Source organism: Vanessa cardui, chromosome 14, assembly GCF_905220365.1.
Source record: "Vanessa cardui chromosome 14, ilVanCard2.1, whole genome shotgun sequence".
NCBI lineage: Eukaryota > Metazoa > Arthropoda > Insecta > Lepidoptera > Nymphalidae > Vanessa > Vanessa cardui.
In genome coordinates this window covers 8767845-8785241 of record NC_061136.1, presented here as the reverse complement: position 1 = coordinate 8785241, position 17397 = coordinate 8767845, and the positions used below count along the sequence as shown (strand labels likewise).

Sequence of the window (17397 nt, the reverse complement as noted above, 5' to 3'; positions counted from 1 at the left end):
ATGAACTTAATGTGTATTGCAATTGCATTCGAAACGTATCTAAAGAAATATTATTATTTCCGACTGTTTGTTTAAATAAAGTAATTCATTTTGAATAAAATTTACTAGCAGTGTTATTTTTATCTAGGATAAAATACGAGCTGTATAGTTTACTCAACTTAATCCAGCAATCGTTTATTGTTCGGATTATGCATATTTGACAGCGAACAGTCTAGAGCAGTGGATCGCTAGTCAGTTATTCGCCTTTTGTTTTATTTTATTGTACCATTATTCTGTGCCGGCTATAAAGGCTAGCTAGACAGTTTGTCTGCTTGTTCCCGGTTTCCTCGGCCTTGTTTATCTGGCTGGGGTAGTTAGCGCGGAGTGGCGGCTCGCACCCCGCGGCAGTGCTTCCGCAGGCCGCCTAGCGATGGCACGCGCGTTTGGCTCCGTAGTCGATCTTTCACGCGTTCGCGAACTACATAGGTGAACTTACGACTACTCTCATATTTTAACTAAGTCGATTTTTTTTATGTCTAAAAATGACTCTTTTTATACATTTATATTGTGTGGTATGGATAATGTTATTGACAGTCTACTGCAGTACGACAGGTGAGTGGAGAATGCAATTAGCATTTTTATTGAGTTGATGGCAACTTGTGAAAAAGTTTTTATTGATTGGAAAATTTGTATCATTGTCTTATTTCATTGTTTAAATTTTTATTTGTTTTGAATATTTTAAAATTAAATGAGTGTAACATTTCCTTTTCTTTTATCAGATTAACGTAATTTTTAGTAGAATATTTAAAAACTTGTTTTTATAGTGTAACTATTTTTCGATTGATTTTTTTTTTAAATATTCTTTGGTGGTAAACATTTTTAGAACATAAACATCGACAAATCTTCAGAAACGTCAGAAATACTGTTTACAGTTACTTTATACTAAAATTTTCTGCCTTTCAGTCAACTCGGCTATTTTTATAATCCCGTAAATTTAATTTCAACCATAATGGTCTAAATAATAACCGTAAGATGACGATTCCACTCCGAATCGGAAAAATCCTCAAAAGTAAGATTTATTCAGAGGGTTCGAGATAAGAAGCTCTTGTATTTCTTAAACATAATTCAGTTAACAAGGGGAAGAATCACAAACAAAACGGACGGGGGTCGATCTGTGAGTCATCCGCGGATATCCGCTGGCTCCTCGGCAGAGACAGTTATGGATGTATTCCATTACTGCAATAAATAAAATAAAGCTTAGTAATACCATGTTGCGCGTTGTTATGACGTAAGCCAGAAATGTGTATTGTTGATTTATATATGTATTAATATTATATTTTAAACTATAAAATAAAATAAGGTAAATGATACGACTTAACCTAATTTTCTAATTTTAAATGATATATATTCAAGTTAAGTTAGTTATTACACGTATTGATGTAGTTTATAATTACTTTAATATCTTAAATAAAAATTTCTGATCGTTCAAATTGTATTTTTATCTAAATTTCAAATCATTAAGCTAAAATAAGATGTTTATTATAAATGGTAGGTAATAAATACATATGTATAATCTTTACACGATAGCATCACATTGTTATATTGCTTCGTAGGATACTATTGTATATGAAAATAAATAGATCACAAATCATTAACAGAGCCTTACGCATCTACTAATCTGTTATTAAGAATACAGAAGAAAAATTCACGGGCTGCTCAGCTTAAAAATGTAATATTCTATAAAGGAATGTTATATACATATGACATTATAATGTTCAATACCTATTTTGACGCATAATTTATTACGCCAAAGGCAACAAGAATCTTTCGATATGTTTATTTGCTAAAAGTTGAAAGAAAAACAATTACGTAACTTCCGTTTGAACAAAAACTGTATGAACATGCTACATACTTTTGTTTATGTTTTGGTTCCTGATTTAATTGAACTGATAAGTCGATTCAGATAGAAGTCATCTAAGAGAAACACTCACATGCTGTTTGTATTTTATACTTATAGCTATAAAATATCTTTGCTTGAATATTTTAAATGTCTTTATCAATTATGGGTCAAACCAGGGGGCAGCGCTACTGAATTATTATCATGTGCAGGTTTGGTAAGAATATATCTTAGCGATAAAAAAGTATTGCGAGTAATGCGAGGCAAATACTTTTCTACTGGAGAAGCGTGGTGGCATAAGCTCTAAGCCACGATTGTACGATGTACTTGGAAGGAGGGATTTATCAAGCAATGTGAAATTGATGAGCTGTTAAGAATATTAACAGTGAATTATTGCTAATTAACAAATTTTATTTAAAAGATAAACTGCTGTATTTTTCTTTCTAAAAGTATTTTGCAGTATAATTTACATACACAACTTTTGTTCTTACCGTTCATTCTTTCAGTCTTTTCTTTTTAACAACTGTTAAAATTAGAGAATTAAAATTTCCTAGAAACAATACAAATATTAAGTTGGCACCTAAGTCAATAACTATTTGAATTCTCATTCAAATTTTCTGAGAAGTCAGCGCGAAGTTTTTCGCACTAGATTTGTAATTGTTCGATTATTTTACACGATCGAATAGCATGGGCACTGAATTATAAGCTTCTTTAATCGCGATGACATAGAATATATATACATATACCAACTCCTATATTTGTGTCGCATAACTATGCCAATATAAACAGAACGCTACTGATTTCGTGGACCGTACGAGTATTGATGCGTTTGTGTTCACGCTAGATTCTCGTCATACAAACCCTTTGACACGGTCGCAAATACCTACTCGCGAAGAGCTGGCATGAGAAGATCCATGAAACGTGAAAACGACGGCATTCGTGCTTCCGCGTATTAAAGGCGCCAGCGTGAAGCATTGCGTCATTATTAATGAAACATCGGCAATCATTACAACCAAAATAGTTAAAATTAAATTATTATATCCTGAATTTTAGGTTTACTTTTTGCCTACTGATAAATACACCACCAACAGCTCAAAACCGGTTTTTTTTTTTATTTTCAAATAGTATTATTTACAACAAAATTTTAAACATAATAAATAAAAACCCAGAAAATAATGAACGATAAATATTGTAAGTATAATATTGTGTGTAAGTTAACAGGTATTTTAACGTATAATTAAATTACGTACAAAATCCACGTAACTTTATTAATTAAAATGTCATTAAATAAATATTTACTTTCATAGGCTTCGATTAAAATTACTTAACCATTCAAACTATTATGAAATCATACTTTGAATTGTTTGATAGAGCTATTGAATTTTTCAATATAAGTATCTGATAGCTAACTATTTTTATGTATATTGTAAGATTAAATTCACCACATGAAAGAAATTTATAGCATTAAACGCGAGCAAAAGATTTTGCAGTAATAATGTTACGTATATAAGATTTCAATTTAAATATATAAGTACATAACTGATATTTTGATTTATACTGGTTATAGAACCGGTTGTAGGTAGATATCTTGTATCCAGAAATCTCGAAGATGTTACATTTTATGTATATCATAATCTGCCGTTGTCACTGTAGTTTACACGAGCAACTTATTACTGGCATATAAAACCGTAGACGTCAAATAACAGTATTGCTTATTTTCTTATAAGAAACATAACTATTTAAATTGTTAAAACAATTGAAATACAAAAAAAAATAAAAGATTTGTACTACTATCATTTTTATTAATCAGTTACAGTTAGGTCAATAGTTTAGATGATTAATTAAATTAATTGTTAGAATCTACGCATTGCGTCACTGACAATTTATATGCATCAATATGCATATTCTTTCGCCATTGAACGTATTAAACCAGATAGAACGGATAACAGTTGAAAATACCTATTTAATATGTCCAGTGACATATATGGAATCGAAATTCCCTATCTCCTGACTGACTTATGTATGTAATTTAAATATGTAACGAAAACTTTAACGGCACACGGAATACAATAGTATCTGTAGTTTAACGTGAATGAATCGTATCTGTTTAGTTGTTATACAAATCCGTGTAAATAAGCACTTCATCATCGCTACTTTATGAAAGCAAAATACTCTCAAAGAGACCATAACTCTCGCTCTCGTGCCAGATATCTATTTATTGAATGATTCATTATTTAAATGTATAACTTCAATAGGTCGTTTATTATATTAGCTATTCATAATAGTTCAATGTAAATTCGTTTTGATTTGATATACTTTTAAATTTACTACAGTCATAATGTTGTCTTAAATTTTCGCGATTATTACACATTTAAATAAAACTAGTTATAACGGATTTTAATCGCGTATATTAATTATTTTGGACATCCCGACGTTACGAGCACTTTACAGCGTTCGTGGTCACGGGTAGACTAAGGTGGCATTTGTCTATTTGAACATGCTCTGGATAAACCTAACCATTTTATTCGATTTGATAAACCACAGATCCTCGCTAAAGAACACAGATTCATTCCTAGAATAATACGCGAGGCTATTGAAATTCAAAAACATCCGAACTTCAATAGAGAAGATGGTTGGAGACTTTCTAACACCTGGGATCCACTTATTGAAAATTTAAAATCCCAAATCCAACAGACTGCAAGACCTAAAGATACAGTCAGTGCCTTCTGCGTGCAACCGGAACGTTACTCAAGATACCAATTGAGAAATCGATGGCAGTAGTTGCAAATAATATTTTCTTTTGTTCCTCAAATAGACAAATGCCAACCTTAGTCTACCCGTGACCACGAAGGCTGTAAAGTGCTCGAAACGTCGGGATGTCCAAAATAATTAATATACGCGATTAAAATCCGTTATAACTAGTTTTATTTAAATTACTACAGTAATATTCAGATTTCATTTTAAGTACTTGGAAATAAATATACCTAAAATCGAAATTTCGGTTGCGCATTTACGCTGTAATGAATAGTTAATATATCTAAGAGTTTCCATCTAGTGTCCATTAGCCAATCCGCATATCTATTTGCAATAAAAAAGCCATGGATTTTCCAAAGAATTTAATACTTGTTGATATTTTCTCTTAAAAAAGCAACGTTCTTTTCTAAGAAATATAAAGTAAACAATATTATTATAAGCATTCGATAACATCCACTGATTAAATTATATAGTTGATCTTCGATCTAAGCGTGGCTCCGATGAATAAAAAATTGTACAGCTAAATTTTAATGATTTGAATGTTTAATAAATTTATATAGGCTTTTTGTTTTATTTTACAACTTTATCTCGTGTTCATTCTTACTCCTGGATTATGATTCTTGATTTTTTTCTTTACGTTTATGTCTACATATGTATAGTCGGGGTAAGAAAAGGTTCGTCACCTTAAGATTTATTTTCGTGTGCTCAGTATGAGCGATCTGCTTTACCGATTGATAATGACATATCGCGTCGTAATGATTTGATTTTTAGATTCAAAAGGTACTAAGAGCTTAAGACTTGATAAAGGAATGCATTTGAAAACTGACGAAGGTTTTCTTACTCTGACTGTACATAGTATAAAATTCGCTTTTCGCCGGTTGTACGTTTAGACCTTCTAAACTACAAAACGAATTTTAATAAGAATTTCATCAATTAACAGAATTATTCATAAGGAAGGTTTGTAGATTTTAGTTCTTAAAGTTGTATCTACTTCATTAGTGAATCCGTAAGACGCGGGGAAGAGTGGCTAGTATATAATATAGAAGTTTTTTTTTATTTAAAATCAATCGCAAGACAACCTTAGACACACGAACTTTAATTTACTGAACCAAATCGATGGGTATTCTTCAACTTTAATGCGCACTAGCTCTTCATTAAGCGCTATGAAGCGATTTTGATGATATTTTTGTTAGAAAGAAGATACTCCTGGAATGATACCATGATGAGGATATCAGAGTCTGATGATGTGATCCTGGAGAAATCGGGTGGAATCCTCAAATTTTATAAGTCGGATGATTTCGAGTGATAAACAAAATTTAGAAATACATATTTACATACGATCGACTGATTTCAATAATACGTGTTTAAGACAAATTATTTTATTACTTTTTTAGTGATCACTTTGAAGTCGGTGATATTTTTTTAAAAATTTTTTTTTATTTAACTATTCTATTAGTTCTAAAATACAGTAATTGAAATATTGGGAATATAGCAATTGTTTACAACCATTTTTGAGTGAAAAGTTTGCTAGGTGCTAATAAAAAAATATCTACTAAATATATTTAAACTCTGTCCAGCCCATATTGCGTAAATACATACACAATATCGGCTACATGCATTAAAACTTTTGGGTTAATTTTTTTACAGAAAATAGAAAATTAAACTATATCTATGAAGTTTTTAAAATACTAACTTTTAAAAAAACAAAAAGTTGTAATCGAAATATAAAATTTCGAACTTATATTATTTTCTACAATAGCTAATTAAATATGACTGTTATTATTTTTTTTGAAATTAGAAAGACATGACTGCCTATTTCTACGTCCTGAAGCAAATGTCCTACGTTCAGCATATTCATAGACGAGCTATAGAGTGTAAAATTTGGAATTCGGCTCGGCTTTGGCCTATAACCGACCGGAAAAGTGAGAAAATTTGAAGTAGCTCATCTTAATGGACTCTTTGCATCGCTCGACCGAAAAGTTCGCCTAATCGACCCGTTTAAGGTGGCAGTTCACCAAGACGAATAAACGTGTACTTTATACGAAGTAACATTTCAGAGACCACGCGAAAAGACAAGGACAAAAATCCAGTAAAAAAATTACCAGTATTTAATTTGGTTGAAATTCGTCTTAAAAAAATACATTCAATAGTTCCTGACTTCAAATTCCTATTTTCAATTCATCATTCAATCGAACAGAAGCTACAATAATGTCTAACTTCTACGGAGTTATTGTAAGAGGAACACTAACTGATTATGAATTTCAGTTCAGAAGTATGCAATTACTCGTCAAAGTTGGTTGAATTGTACGCAAGTATTGAATACACGTAGTATAATAATGTATAATGTTACTCTAATTACTGTATGGGGTGACACTTGTTACTAATTGTAAGATACAGTAGAGGTATTCTGTAACAAGAAACTTGATACTGACAGCAGAAAACCGGCATTAAATGTCAGAATATGATATGTGACATTGATTATAATAATTATAAAGATACACGTATCAAAATGGCATGCCGCCTTAAGTTAAATCTCAAAATGTTTTTTTACAGAATCGCACAGTAAATTTACCTACAGTGCGATAGCAAATAAAATAAAAATATATTTTCTTAACCTGCGATACGATATATTCAGTTGACCTGGCTGGCTTATGTTTTACAAATTTCCTAATTCCCCTTTCATTTACAAAATATAAATATATATACTAAAAAAGATATATTAAATAAAAATGCTTATGTACATAATATAAATAAAGAAATTTTCATTTCTAACGTCTAAATCTGATTGTGATGTATTCTACCCACATCGCTAACTACTATTTAACGAACGTCGAGTCAAGTCATCTTCTTTGTCGACAGTTTTTTTACATTAAAAGAAAACGCAATTGTTTTTCATCCAATTCTACTCGGTTGGGTTGAATCATGAGCTTATTATACTATTACGCGTCGGATGAATTTAGTTTAAAGTCGATATCGTCTTTTGTTCTCAAGACATGCGATGCAAAAGAAACATGAACATAAGTAAGTATACTAGCTGTATGAGATTAGCAAGGACTTTATAATGAGACTTAACTTTAGTATTTTAAAGAAGTTACTTTTTTGTTAATGCAAGTTTTAAGGCCTAAGATTAAATTAATCTAACTATTAAGCTATTTAAATTATTATATGCTTCAATAAATAGATGACTTAGTACAGTTTATATATTGAAACAACTTTGAAAGCAATTATTTAATAATGACTAAGTAAGAAACACTAAAAAAATAACTCTCCTATCTTTTTATATAAACAACTATTTATTCCGAACCTGAATGGCAAATGTGAATGCATTATGAATATACGAGTATGAATAGTAGGACAAATAATTAAATATGAATGTAACCTCAAATCCCAATAAGATGAAGAGCAATGAAAAAAGGTAATAAAAGAACAAATCTGTGCATATAATTTGTAGAAGATTCATTAAATACTTCAACATAATTAAAATATTAACACAAATGATTGAATATAATCTTTAATTATTGTCTGATAAATGATAAATTAGCTAGCTTACATGAAATATGTCAAGATATAGAGGTCGTATAATGATTCAGGATAAAAATAGGCATTGTATTTTTTGTTAAAACATCTCAGTACTAGCCCGAAGTTAGTACATCCAGTGTAACAATTTCGTTGATGGGCAGTACGTAAAGCAGTTGCTTTTGCGCTTCATCTCTCTTTGGTCGTATCAGTAGATGAAAGTGAATAGAGATTGTACCTGAGTTTCATAAAGGCTCTCATTTCATCCAGAAGATATTAAATTCTATGTACCTACTGTTCAAAAATAAAAAAGGAACACCTAAAAAAGTAGATATAATTGTATAGGAATTCGGCATGTTTACTTAAAACATAAATCTTTAAAATAAAAAGATATTGAAATTCAGAATTTTATATAATAATATAATAATAAATTCTGTAACGTTATTAGTTCTATGAAAAAGTAATTCGCTTGGTTTGGTGAAGACTGGCGACGGCTGTTCACTTGGTAATATTATTTTCCAAATGTGCGGTCAAATAAAACACAAATGTTTCAAACCTGCAATTCACATATGAACTAAACCGCAAATAACCAAGATATGTCATAATATTTGCCTATTCACAAAACAATGAACGGAAGAGCGTTCCAATGCTACGTTGGAACCAAGTGTGGACGGTTGTCGCAAATATTTGCCATACTTAACTCCTTTGATCTGTAGCGCTATTATGTAAGTACAAACTCAAAACTCGTACGAGCACTATTGTGATATATCAAAAGGTAATATACGATTATAACTATTGAAACATGAAATTTGAAACATTATATTTTGTTTTACATCATCATCTTTCATCATGTTGGTTTTCCGTTAATTTTGAATTATGACTTTTTGAATACTTAACATGTAATAATAATATAAAAGTATCTTAAACTTAAACAGAATAAATGTTTAAATCATCTCCAAAAGATAAACAATACGGACTTTCCTGAAACGATTAACATTTCGCTGAAAGTTGTGAAAAGTTTCTTTATAATAGTTTTGGTAGCGTTTTAATTATTTTTCGTCTTAAGGTCTCGGTACTGAGTTTTAACAAGGTTTTGGATGAAGTCTCTGCTAATGTTATTATGAGATCTATGATTTAGAGTTTCATTTTAAACGAGTACATTTTATTTTAAATATACATACATAAATAACTCTTTATTACATTTTATAGTATAAGGCAAAAAAATCAACTACACCCCATATCTTCTACATGGAAGATCCTATAAAAAAAAGAGAACTCAATTGGAAAAATATCTAAATATCAGACAGTAAATATTCCACTTCTTGGAGAATATTTTGCAAATATCACACACCGTTTCGGAAAACAATCTTCATCAAGAAGAAACGGCAAAAACCTTTCCTCTTTGATTTGTTGCTCTTTGGAAACAAATCAGATTTACAATGAGATAACTATCAAATATAATTGTTTTAATCAGTCCTCCGATATGGGTTTATAGATATCATCAAAACATGCAGATTGTCTCAAATTCTTTCACACACGGAATAGTTATCTGTAACAAACATAAATGAAGTTCATAAAGATTCGATTATGAAGCCCGTGATTGATCGCGCAATCTTTAGTTGAGATTCGCGTGCCCTATCACTGGCGATTTCGGTGAAGCATTTTCATACATTATAAAAATTAAATAGCATTTGACTTCAATTATAACTTGTATCTTGCTTTTCGATGAATGTATTATTATTTCAAGTGTGCAATAATAGGTTTCAATCTTGACACTTATTTAACAACCTATTGACTAACAACAATAAATCTAGCAAAGTAAATAACAACCCATAATTTTCCTATTATTAAACAAAGGCCTCCTTTGTTAAGGTGATGGATTTTGGAGCTTAATCTGACCCGTCGCTTCATCACGTGTCAGCAATGAATAATTAATCTATAACTTTAAAATCTGGGTAAAATAATTCATTAAATATATGAAATACTAGACATGGATAGCGTTAAAGCATTTGTCGGTACTTGAAAGGTAATCTATTCTAAGGTGGAACTACTTTGTAAGTATTTGTAGAGAAATCAATATATCGTTAATTTTGCTCTTGCAATTCCATTAATTACGAGGAAATTCTTTAGAAGAATTCAAGATATATAAAGATTAAATAGTACTTAGTTCCTTACCAAATTTTCATAATATAATAAATATTTACATTTATTGAAAGGTCTTTAAGATTTATATTAATATAAATAATAAATTTGACATCTGATCTTTAGACTACTCATCAGCTTTACATTAAAATTAAATTTAAATTGACCTTAAAACATTGCCACAAAAGAAAACAAATCAGTTTCACAGTTATAATTTAGTCAAAATAAGGATACTCGGGAAGATATTCGTAGTTTATATATTTTATCAGAGCATACTTTTAATGTTTCCACTGTAGGCATTTTATTATTAAAATAGTTAACAATTCCATGAAAAATTATACATAATTGTTTCGTCAGATATAATTAATATTGATGAATTATAATATATAATAACACGATTTATAAAAGTACGGTTATATAACTTACAAATTACACACACACACTTACAAGTACACACATATGTATTTATTTCAAAACAAGTTATAATCAATTGAGAATATCCGCTTTTATAATTAAATGTAAGTGTGACCGTTGTCATTAAATTTAATTATTATTATTATAAACATGACGATTATTTTCCAACAGATTACGCACTAACATTACAAATTTACAACTCGTCATAAATCACTCACAAGCAATAAAACAAAAAGTAAGAGCATCTATACCATTAAGTCTGAGATGTGTTTAAATATAAAACGTAAAGTTGTACTGCATCTAGGGATCATAGCGAGTGTCAATTATTCATCTGTGCCGATAATGGAACAACCCTGTCATCAGAAGTGTGGCTGTCAACGCTATACGTAATGGTAGCTATATGTGTGCTCCTCAACAAAAACCAATCCTAGCTAATGTGCCAATGAGATCGAAAGGCCAATTACGGATTAATTTAAAACCGGCGTGATGGTCGTCAATTAACTTGTCCGCTTATAGTTTGCGTTGTAATAAAGTATTAATTACCAGAACAATTTTGCAAATTAATGTATTGTAATTTGTTACTCTCGTTTCAATATTTGTGCCTAGGCACAGACTTATGGACATTTATGTATTATTAAATTAATTATTGGTTTCAAGAATGAAATATTAATAACGGAATATCGAACACATAATTGGTAGTTAATTTCTTGTATGCTATCATTAAATATAATGGTGAGAAAGGTATAGGTATGTCCAAAATATAGGATACAAATTAAAAGGTTTTAAGTGTTAATTTAGAATATATTCATAGGAATTCCTAAATTATTTAGAAAAATAACAATGTGTGTAACTACTATTATACTTATTCATACTAGTAGCTGAACCAGCGGCTCCACTAAATCATGAGAGTGGTAATAATAATTGTACTACATCTATATCAATACTTTATATTGCCATATTTCTTATTTTAAGCACAATATAACATCTTAATTGTCAGATTCTATGTTTGGTATCCGTCGCACTAACATACGCTTCATTCCCTTTTTAAATACTTAAAATCTGCTTGGATTAAATTTATATCTTTGTAGTTCGTATGTATTTATAATTTTTAATAATCGACATCGGGTCTTGTATAAAGATATAGGTACTTGCATATCCGTAACACGGTATTGAGAAATATGGGGGAGTAATCTCAAAACCTTTTCAAAAGCATTGGGGCTTATCGCAACATTGTGAAATTTGCAAGAAGTTACTAAATATAGTTTTGATTGTTCACTTAGAATTTTTCTGGTATGATATTACTTCACGAAACACCTAAATAAATATATAATTTCAAATATTTTGCTATTATGTAATATCATATCAAAATACGAAATACGTAGAACTATTTAAATAAAACCTTTATAGAAATAACCTATATTAAAAATAGAAACCAATACACGACCCACTAATAAATGATCTTTATACAGAAATTGGTATCAAGATATTTTCTTAACAAATAAACCTTTTTTATTCAAACGTTTTCTTTAAGGTCAGGAATCCACATTTAAACGATCCGTATGTACTTTCAATTATAAAACATTGATCAATTAACAACTTATTAGATTAAACACAACAATACCTCAAAATAAGTAATATACCATTTAAGTACTACTTATGCCCGGTTCTTAATAGTTTTATCCAATACGTCATCAAACTATAGCGAAAATGCAAATGAATCGACATATGTATACCCAACATGTTCAACCTATTTTACAATCTTAATGCAATTTTCCTTGTTTTATTTCTTAACCGTATAGTCGAAGCGTTCTATGTTCAGTAATGCAAACATATAAAAACATTAAATCGTTAACACTCGTTGCAATTATACGACATCGCGTATACAACGCTCGTATTCCCCTGAGTCACTGCACTAACGTTTTAATATCTTCACTATCCATCATATCCATAAATTTAATGGTGTCGATAACAAAGTTACTTAACGACAGATTTTTAATTCTATTTTTATGATACTTCATACAATACTGCTATATGGAAGACTTGTTAATATGATACATCCTTTATTCAAGAATTTATTAAAGTTTAATCATTTTCTGTGTTTAAAGCGTCAAATAAAAATATTCATAGAAATAGGTTAATTTAAATCTGTACTAAAAATAAAAGTTCAATGATGCGTGAAAATAGCGTGTACTTGAATGCCTGTCTATTTATTCTTCCGATGGTAGCTTTAATTTTTTTCAATACATGACGACGATTTGATTAGTGACCTCGAAGAAAATATACTTGACCTTTAATTAGATATCGATTGAAAAAGAAAAAAAAATCAACAAAGCATAGCGTGATTTCTTTTAATGACATTTATAAATGAATTTATTAAAGTGTATGTAAGATAAACGCATGCACTATTATTAAAATGAAAAATAACAAGTATGAATTTCCTGTACTGCGGTCGGTAGCCGTAATTAAACAGTGAAAACTTTTAACGACGCAGTAAACTTTTACGTGTGTTATTGTACTCGAATAACAGTTGATACCGCTAAGTGGATGATATTTTAATATGATAATGATCCATTTATTCTTTGATAATGTAGACGTTCATCAAAGTGGAGTTATTATATCGTTTTGAAACTTCGTTTTCATAATTATCTTATTACAATAAGTTTATGTATCTTCAATTTTATATGTTTGCTGTTCAAACTAAATAATGTCGGCAATCAGTAAGTAGCGTTTAATATATATTAAAAAAAATTAGTCATATTTTGAAATTTTGTTTTGAATCTATCTTTTTTTGTCTATATGCAAAGGTAGACGATCTCTCGCATAAGAAATTCGTAATAATTGTTAATTTACTTTACATGAATATATTTCTTGATTAATCAAACGTAAAAAAATATATACAACATACACATACATTGTCTATAATTTAATAAGTAAAGTGATGGAGAGGAATTATATATTTATATTTATTTATAAGGAACAATTCACAAAGTATAAATAATAAAAATAATCATAAAAATCGCTTAGCAATCCTCGATATGCACCAAAAATATAAGACCGATTCGATAAACTCGTTATTTCCGAGTCCGCTAAATCCTATGTGTTTTTATCTTTTTTTTAATTTTAAGCGAAAATCTATGAGCGATAAATTAAATGTAACATCAGAAAACTCACAAGTACGATTTTAATTTGAATTTATGAATTCAAATCGTACGCAAGCAACAAGTACCCTCTTTAATATTATTTATTATACCGTAAAAAAAAAACTCTGAATTTAAATATATTTTTGTGCGAAAAAATAGGTTTTTATTTTTAATTCTTTTACAGGTCAGGGATTGCCCAACGGACTGAATGTAGTATCCGTTGCTCCTATAGAGGTTCCCAATGGTAAGTGATCTTCGCGATTCTTTTAGACCTTCGTAATTGTTTTAGCTTAAGTATATTAAAAACAATCAGATTAATTTTAAACATTTTAAAAAGTTTGTAATATTCATACCATGCTTTTAACAGTATTACATGATTGTTTTCAATTAATATCATGATGTATAAAGATTATATTGATATCATACTCGTTCGTCTATTGCCTATTGTTATGAATGGCAGACCTAAAAATACTGGGTTCAAGTCCCAGTTTAAGCCAATAAAAATACTGGGTTTTCCAGCATCCTAATAGTATGCAACCCTGCCTCGGAAAGCACGTAAGCCGCTGGTCCTGCATCAGAAACAGTCCAGTCGTGTCAGACACGCTTGCATTGTTCATTCTAATTATGAAATGAAGAAATTAGAGTGCACATTTGTTTGCGCCTACTCTTGAGCACTAAAATCTCCCCTGAGAATCTACCTAAGCCGAAGTACCTACGGAGAACATTATCGTCGCTTTAATAGAAAACCAGCATAATATGACCAAATAAATATTTAAGCAACAAAAAATCCAGGTCCCAACTCCCTAGTAACTCCCTGTATTGAGGATACTTATTACTAAACCTTTGACCTTAGTACATTCGTTATTGAACAAATGTTTTTCCCCACATTAATTATTTCAATGAGTACTTATTGCGATAATACAGCTGGTCGCCGCCTCAGCCAATTTATTATTTAACTAGCAAATGCCCACGACCTACTTCCTTTTTAATCTTTTTACGAAGAACTATAAACGTATTTGTGCTCCCTTTTGAGATAAACTGCACGTTTGTGAAAAAAGCGCTTAAAATCCTTTCGGCAGTTTTGCGTGACGTCGTTAAAATTGCACTAGAAATGTTCTAAAAATAATTGTTCTCGCCTTCGTAAGCAGAAGTAGAAAAGTAGAAAAAAAAATAAAAAAGATTACGTATAAAGAAACAAAAAATTCTCTTCCTTTCTTACGAGTTAGTTAAGATTTTAAGACAGCTTTTTAAAATTATTTTATAATTAAATATTTTATTGAGTAATGTCATTAACGCTACTTAAAATTTATTATTTTTATTGGCTTTAAGGAAAATATGTACTGTATTTATCTATACAATCATGTTAAATATATTCAAGTAACACTAAATAATAAAATAAATGTCAAATTAGTGGAAACCTGACATATATCTGACTATATAGTGAAGCTCCGCGCGGTTTCATCCTCATTAAACCTTACTGCTTCGACCCATGAATGCATAATGTTATTTTTATATAGAGTATAACAATTCCCAGTGAATGGTTTGCACTTGATAGGATATCAACTCAATACTACTAAATCCTTATATTAACAAACTATTCTCAACAAATATTCGTTTATAAATTTTGGTATATTCTCCGTACAAAAGAGATTTATAGAACTCGATTCATGATTCGGGTTGTGTTTTCCTCGAAATATACTAAGCAAAAAGTCAAAATACAATCCTCTTAAAAGATGTAATTGAATGAAAGATATTACAGGTTAAGAATTTTTGTGTCGAATGAAGTCAACATACACAATTGAATTTATGTATGTAAATTAAAGATAACGAAGACCACACATTTTTATCATCGATTTATTCATACCATGTCGTGTCATAAACGTAATGTATGGATGGATTTTTAATGTTAAAAATATACGCGGAGTTTTATTCCAGAAATAAATATCTTGGATGGATTGTTTTTGAAAGTCGGAAACATGGTGTTATGATTACAATGATAGGCTGTTTCTGTCAAAATGATCGATATTATGAATAAACATAATATTGTTGTAAAAATATTGTGACGCTACTGTTATTAACCTTACGTCGTTTAAAATATTCCGAAGGGAGTCTCGAGTTCCAAGATTATAAATTGATCCGTATTATATATCGTTGTACAAAGTATAACACGAAGATATCCGAGTCCTTATAGATCATCAGAGTCTAGAGGTAATAATTCAGACGACAAAGATAAATAAAACCGAATATTGTTTACGTTTGTTTTGTTAAAATAAAATTTCTTGGTGGTAGGGCTTTGTGCAAGCCCGTCTGGGTAGGTACCACCCACTTATCAGTTATTCTACCGCCAAATAACAGTACTCAGTATTGTTGTGTTCCAGTTTGAAGGGTGAGTGAGCCAGTGTAACTGCAGGCACAAGGGACATAACAACTTAGTTCCCAAGGTTGATGGCACATTGACGATGTAAGGAACAGTTAATATTTCTTACAGCGTCATTGTCTATGGGTGATGGTGACCACTTACCATCAGGTGGTCCATCTACTCGTCCACCATCCTATACCATAAAAAAATAGATCATTTAAGGTTACTTTCAAATACATCTTCTCATTATCAAAACATCAAGAGTAAAAGCAAGATTTCCGAAATAATTAGTAAGGTTCTGCTTATCCTTGCATTACTAAAATAAATATAAAAATAAGCATACATAACGTTTAGTCAAGTGCTTTCGAATCGTCATTTTACAGAAGTATAATTAACTTACTTACCATATTTCACGGAGAAGAACACATAAAACTTTTAACCGGTTTGATAAAGTTGTGAAAGTCCTTTTTCAATTCGGTATCATGTCTTGCTGGATCGAGATTTTAATCTATAATTAATGTTAAAAAAAATAATACCGAAATTGGTCGTACGAAACTCATGGAATATTTCTCTCATATCCATCGGCTTTGGCAACCGATAGAATTAGCGAGATAAACAGATACAACCATGTACAGCGCACCTACCTTGTATAGTTTGTTATAATTTACGGGATCAATTGCAAGGTACCTATTCCGAAATTCCTAAACAAGCTGAATACATGTAATCAATTTAATCAACTATGTACTGATACTTATAACGTACATACAGCTGTGAATGGGTTATTCCTATATGCTGAAACTAAATCAATAGCAGATTATGTAGTCAAATAAACGAAGGTAAGTGAAGCAAGGCAAAGCTTAATGAGTAGTTCAGGCTATTAATAAATAGTAACATCAATAGCCGGCCTAAGCCGCAAGGCTTTTTCTAACTAAACTCTCTTTCTACATATCATAACGCTTTTTCTTTTTTTTATTGCTTTTATTTGGGCCAAAAAGGCAGGCTTAACGTTCACGTGATAATTGACAATTTCATATTTTTGAATACTATTATTAAATGTGCAAAATTGTAAAACTGTACATTTAAGACCAAAATGACCGATTGCGGTATTTATTGCAGCATTTTTTTATACTTATTTATCTATGTGTCTGTCCGACAAAGAATTGAGGAAGAATTCAACATAACTAACTTTACCTTCG

At 30.2% G+C, this 17397-nt stretch overlaps 1 protein-coding gene across 2 annotated transcripts in view; it reads left to right on the top strand.

Annotated features, from left to right (window-relative positions):
• Positions 1-373: 373 nt before the first annotated feature.
• LOC124535194 (lachesin-like) overlaps positions 374-17397 on the top strand; it is a 32116-nt gene continuing 15092 nt past the window's right edge. For both annotated transcript variants that reach the window (XM_047111297.1, XM_047111296.1), the window contains exons 1-2: positions 374-591; positions 14027-14086. In XM_047111297.1, the coding sequence (XP_046967253.1) occupies positions 522-591; positions 14027-14086 (130 nt within the window). In that variant the 5' untranslated portion in view covers positions 374-521. The remainder of the gene's footprint in view (positions 592-14026; positions 14087-17397) is intronic.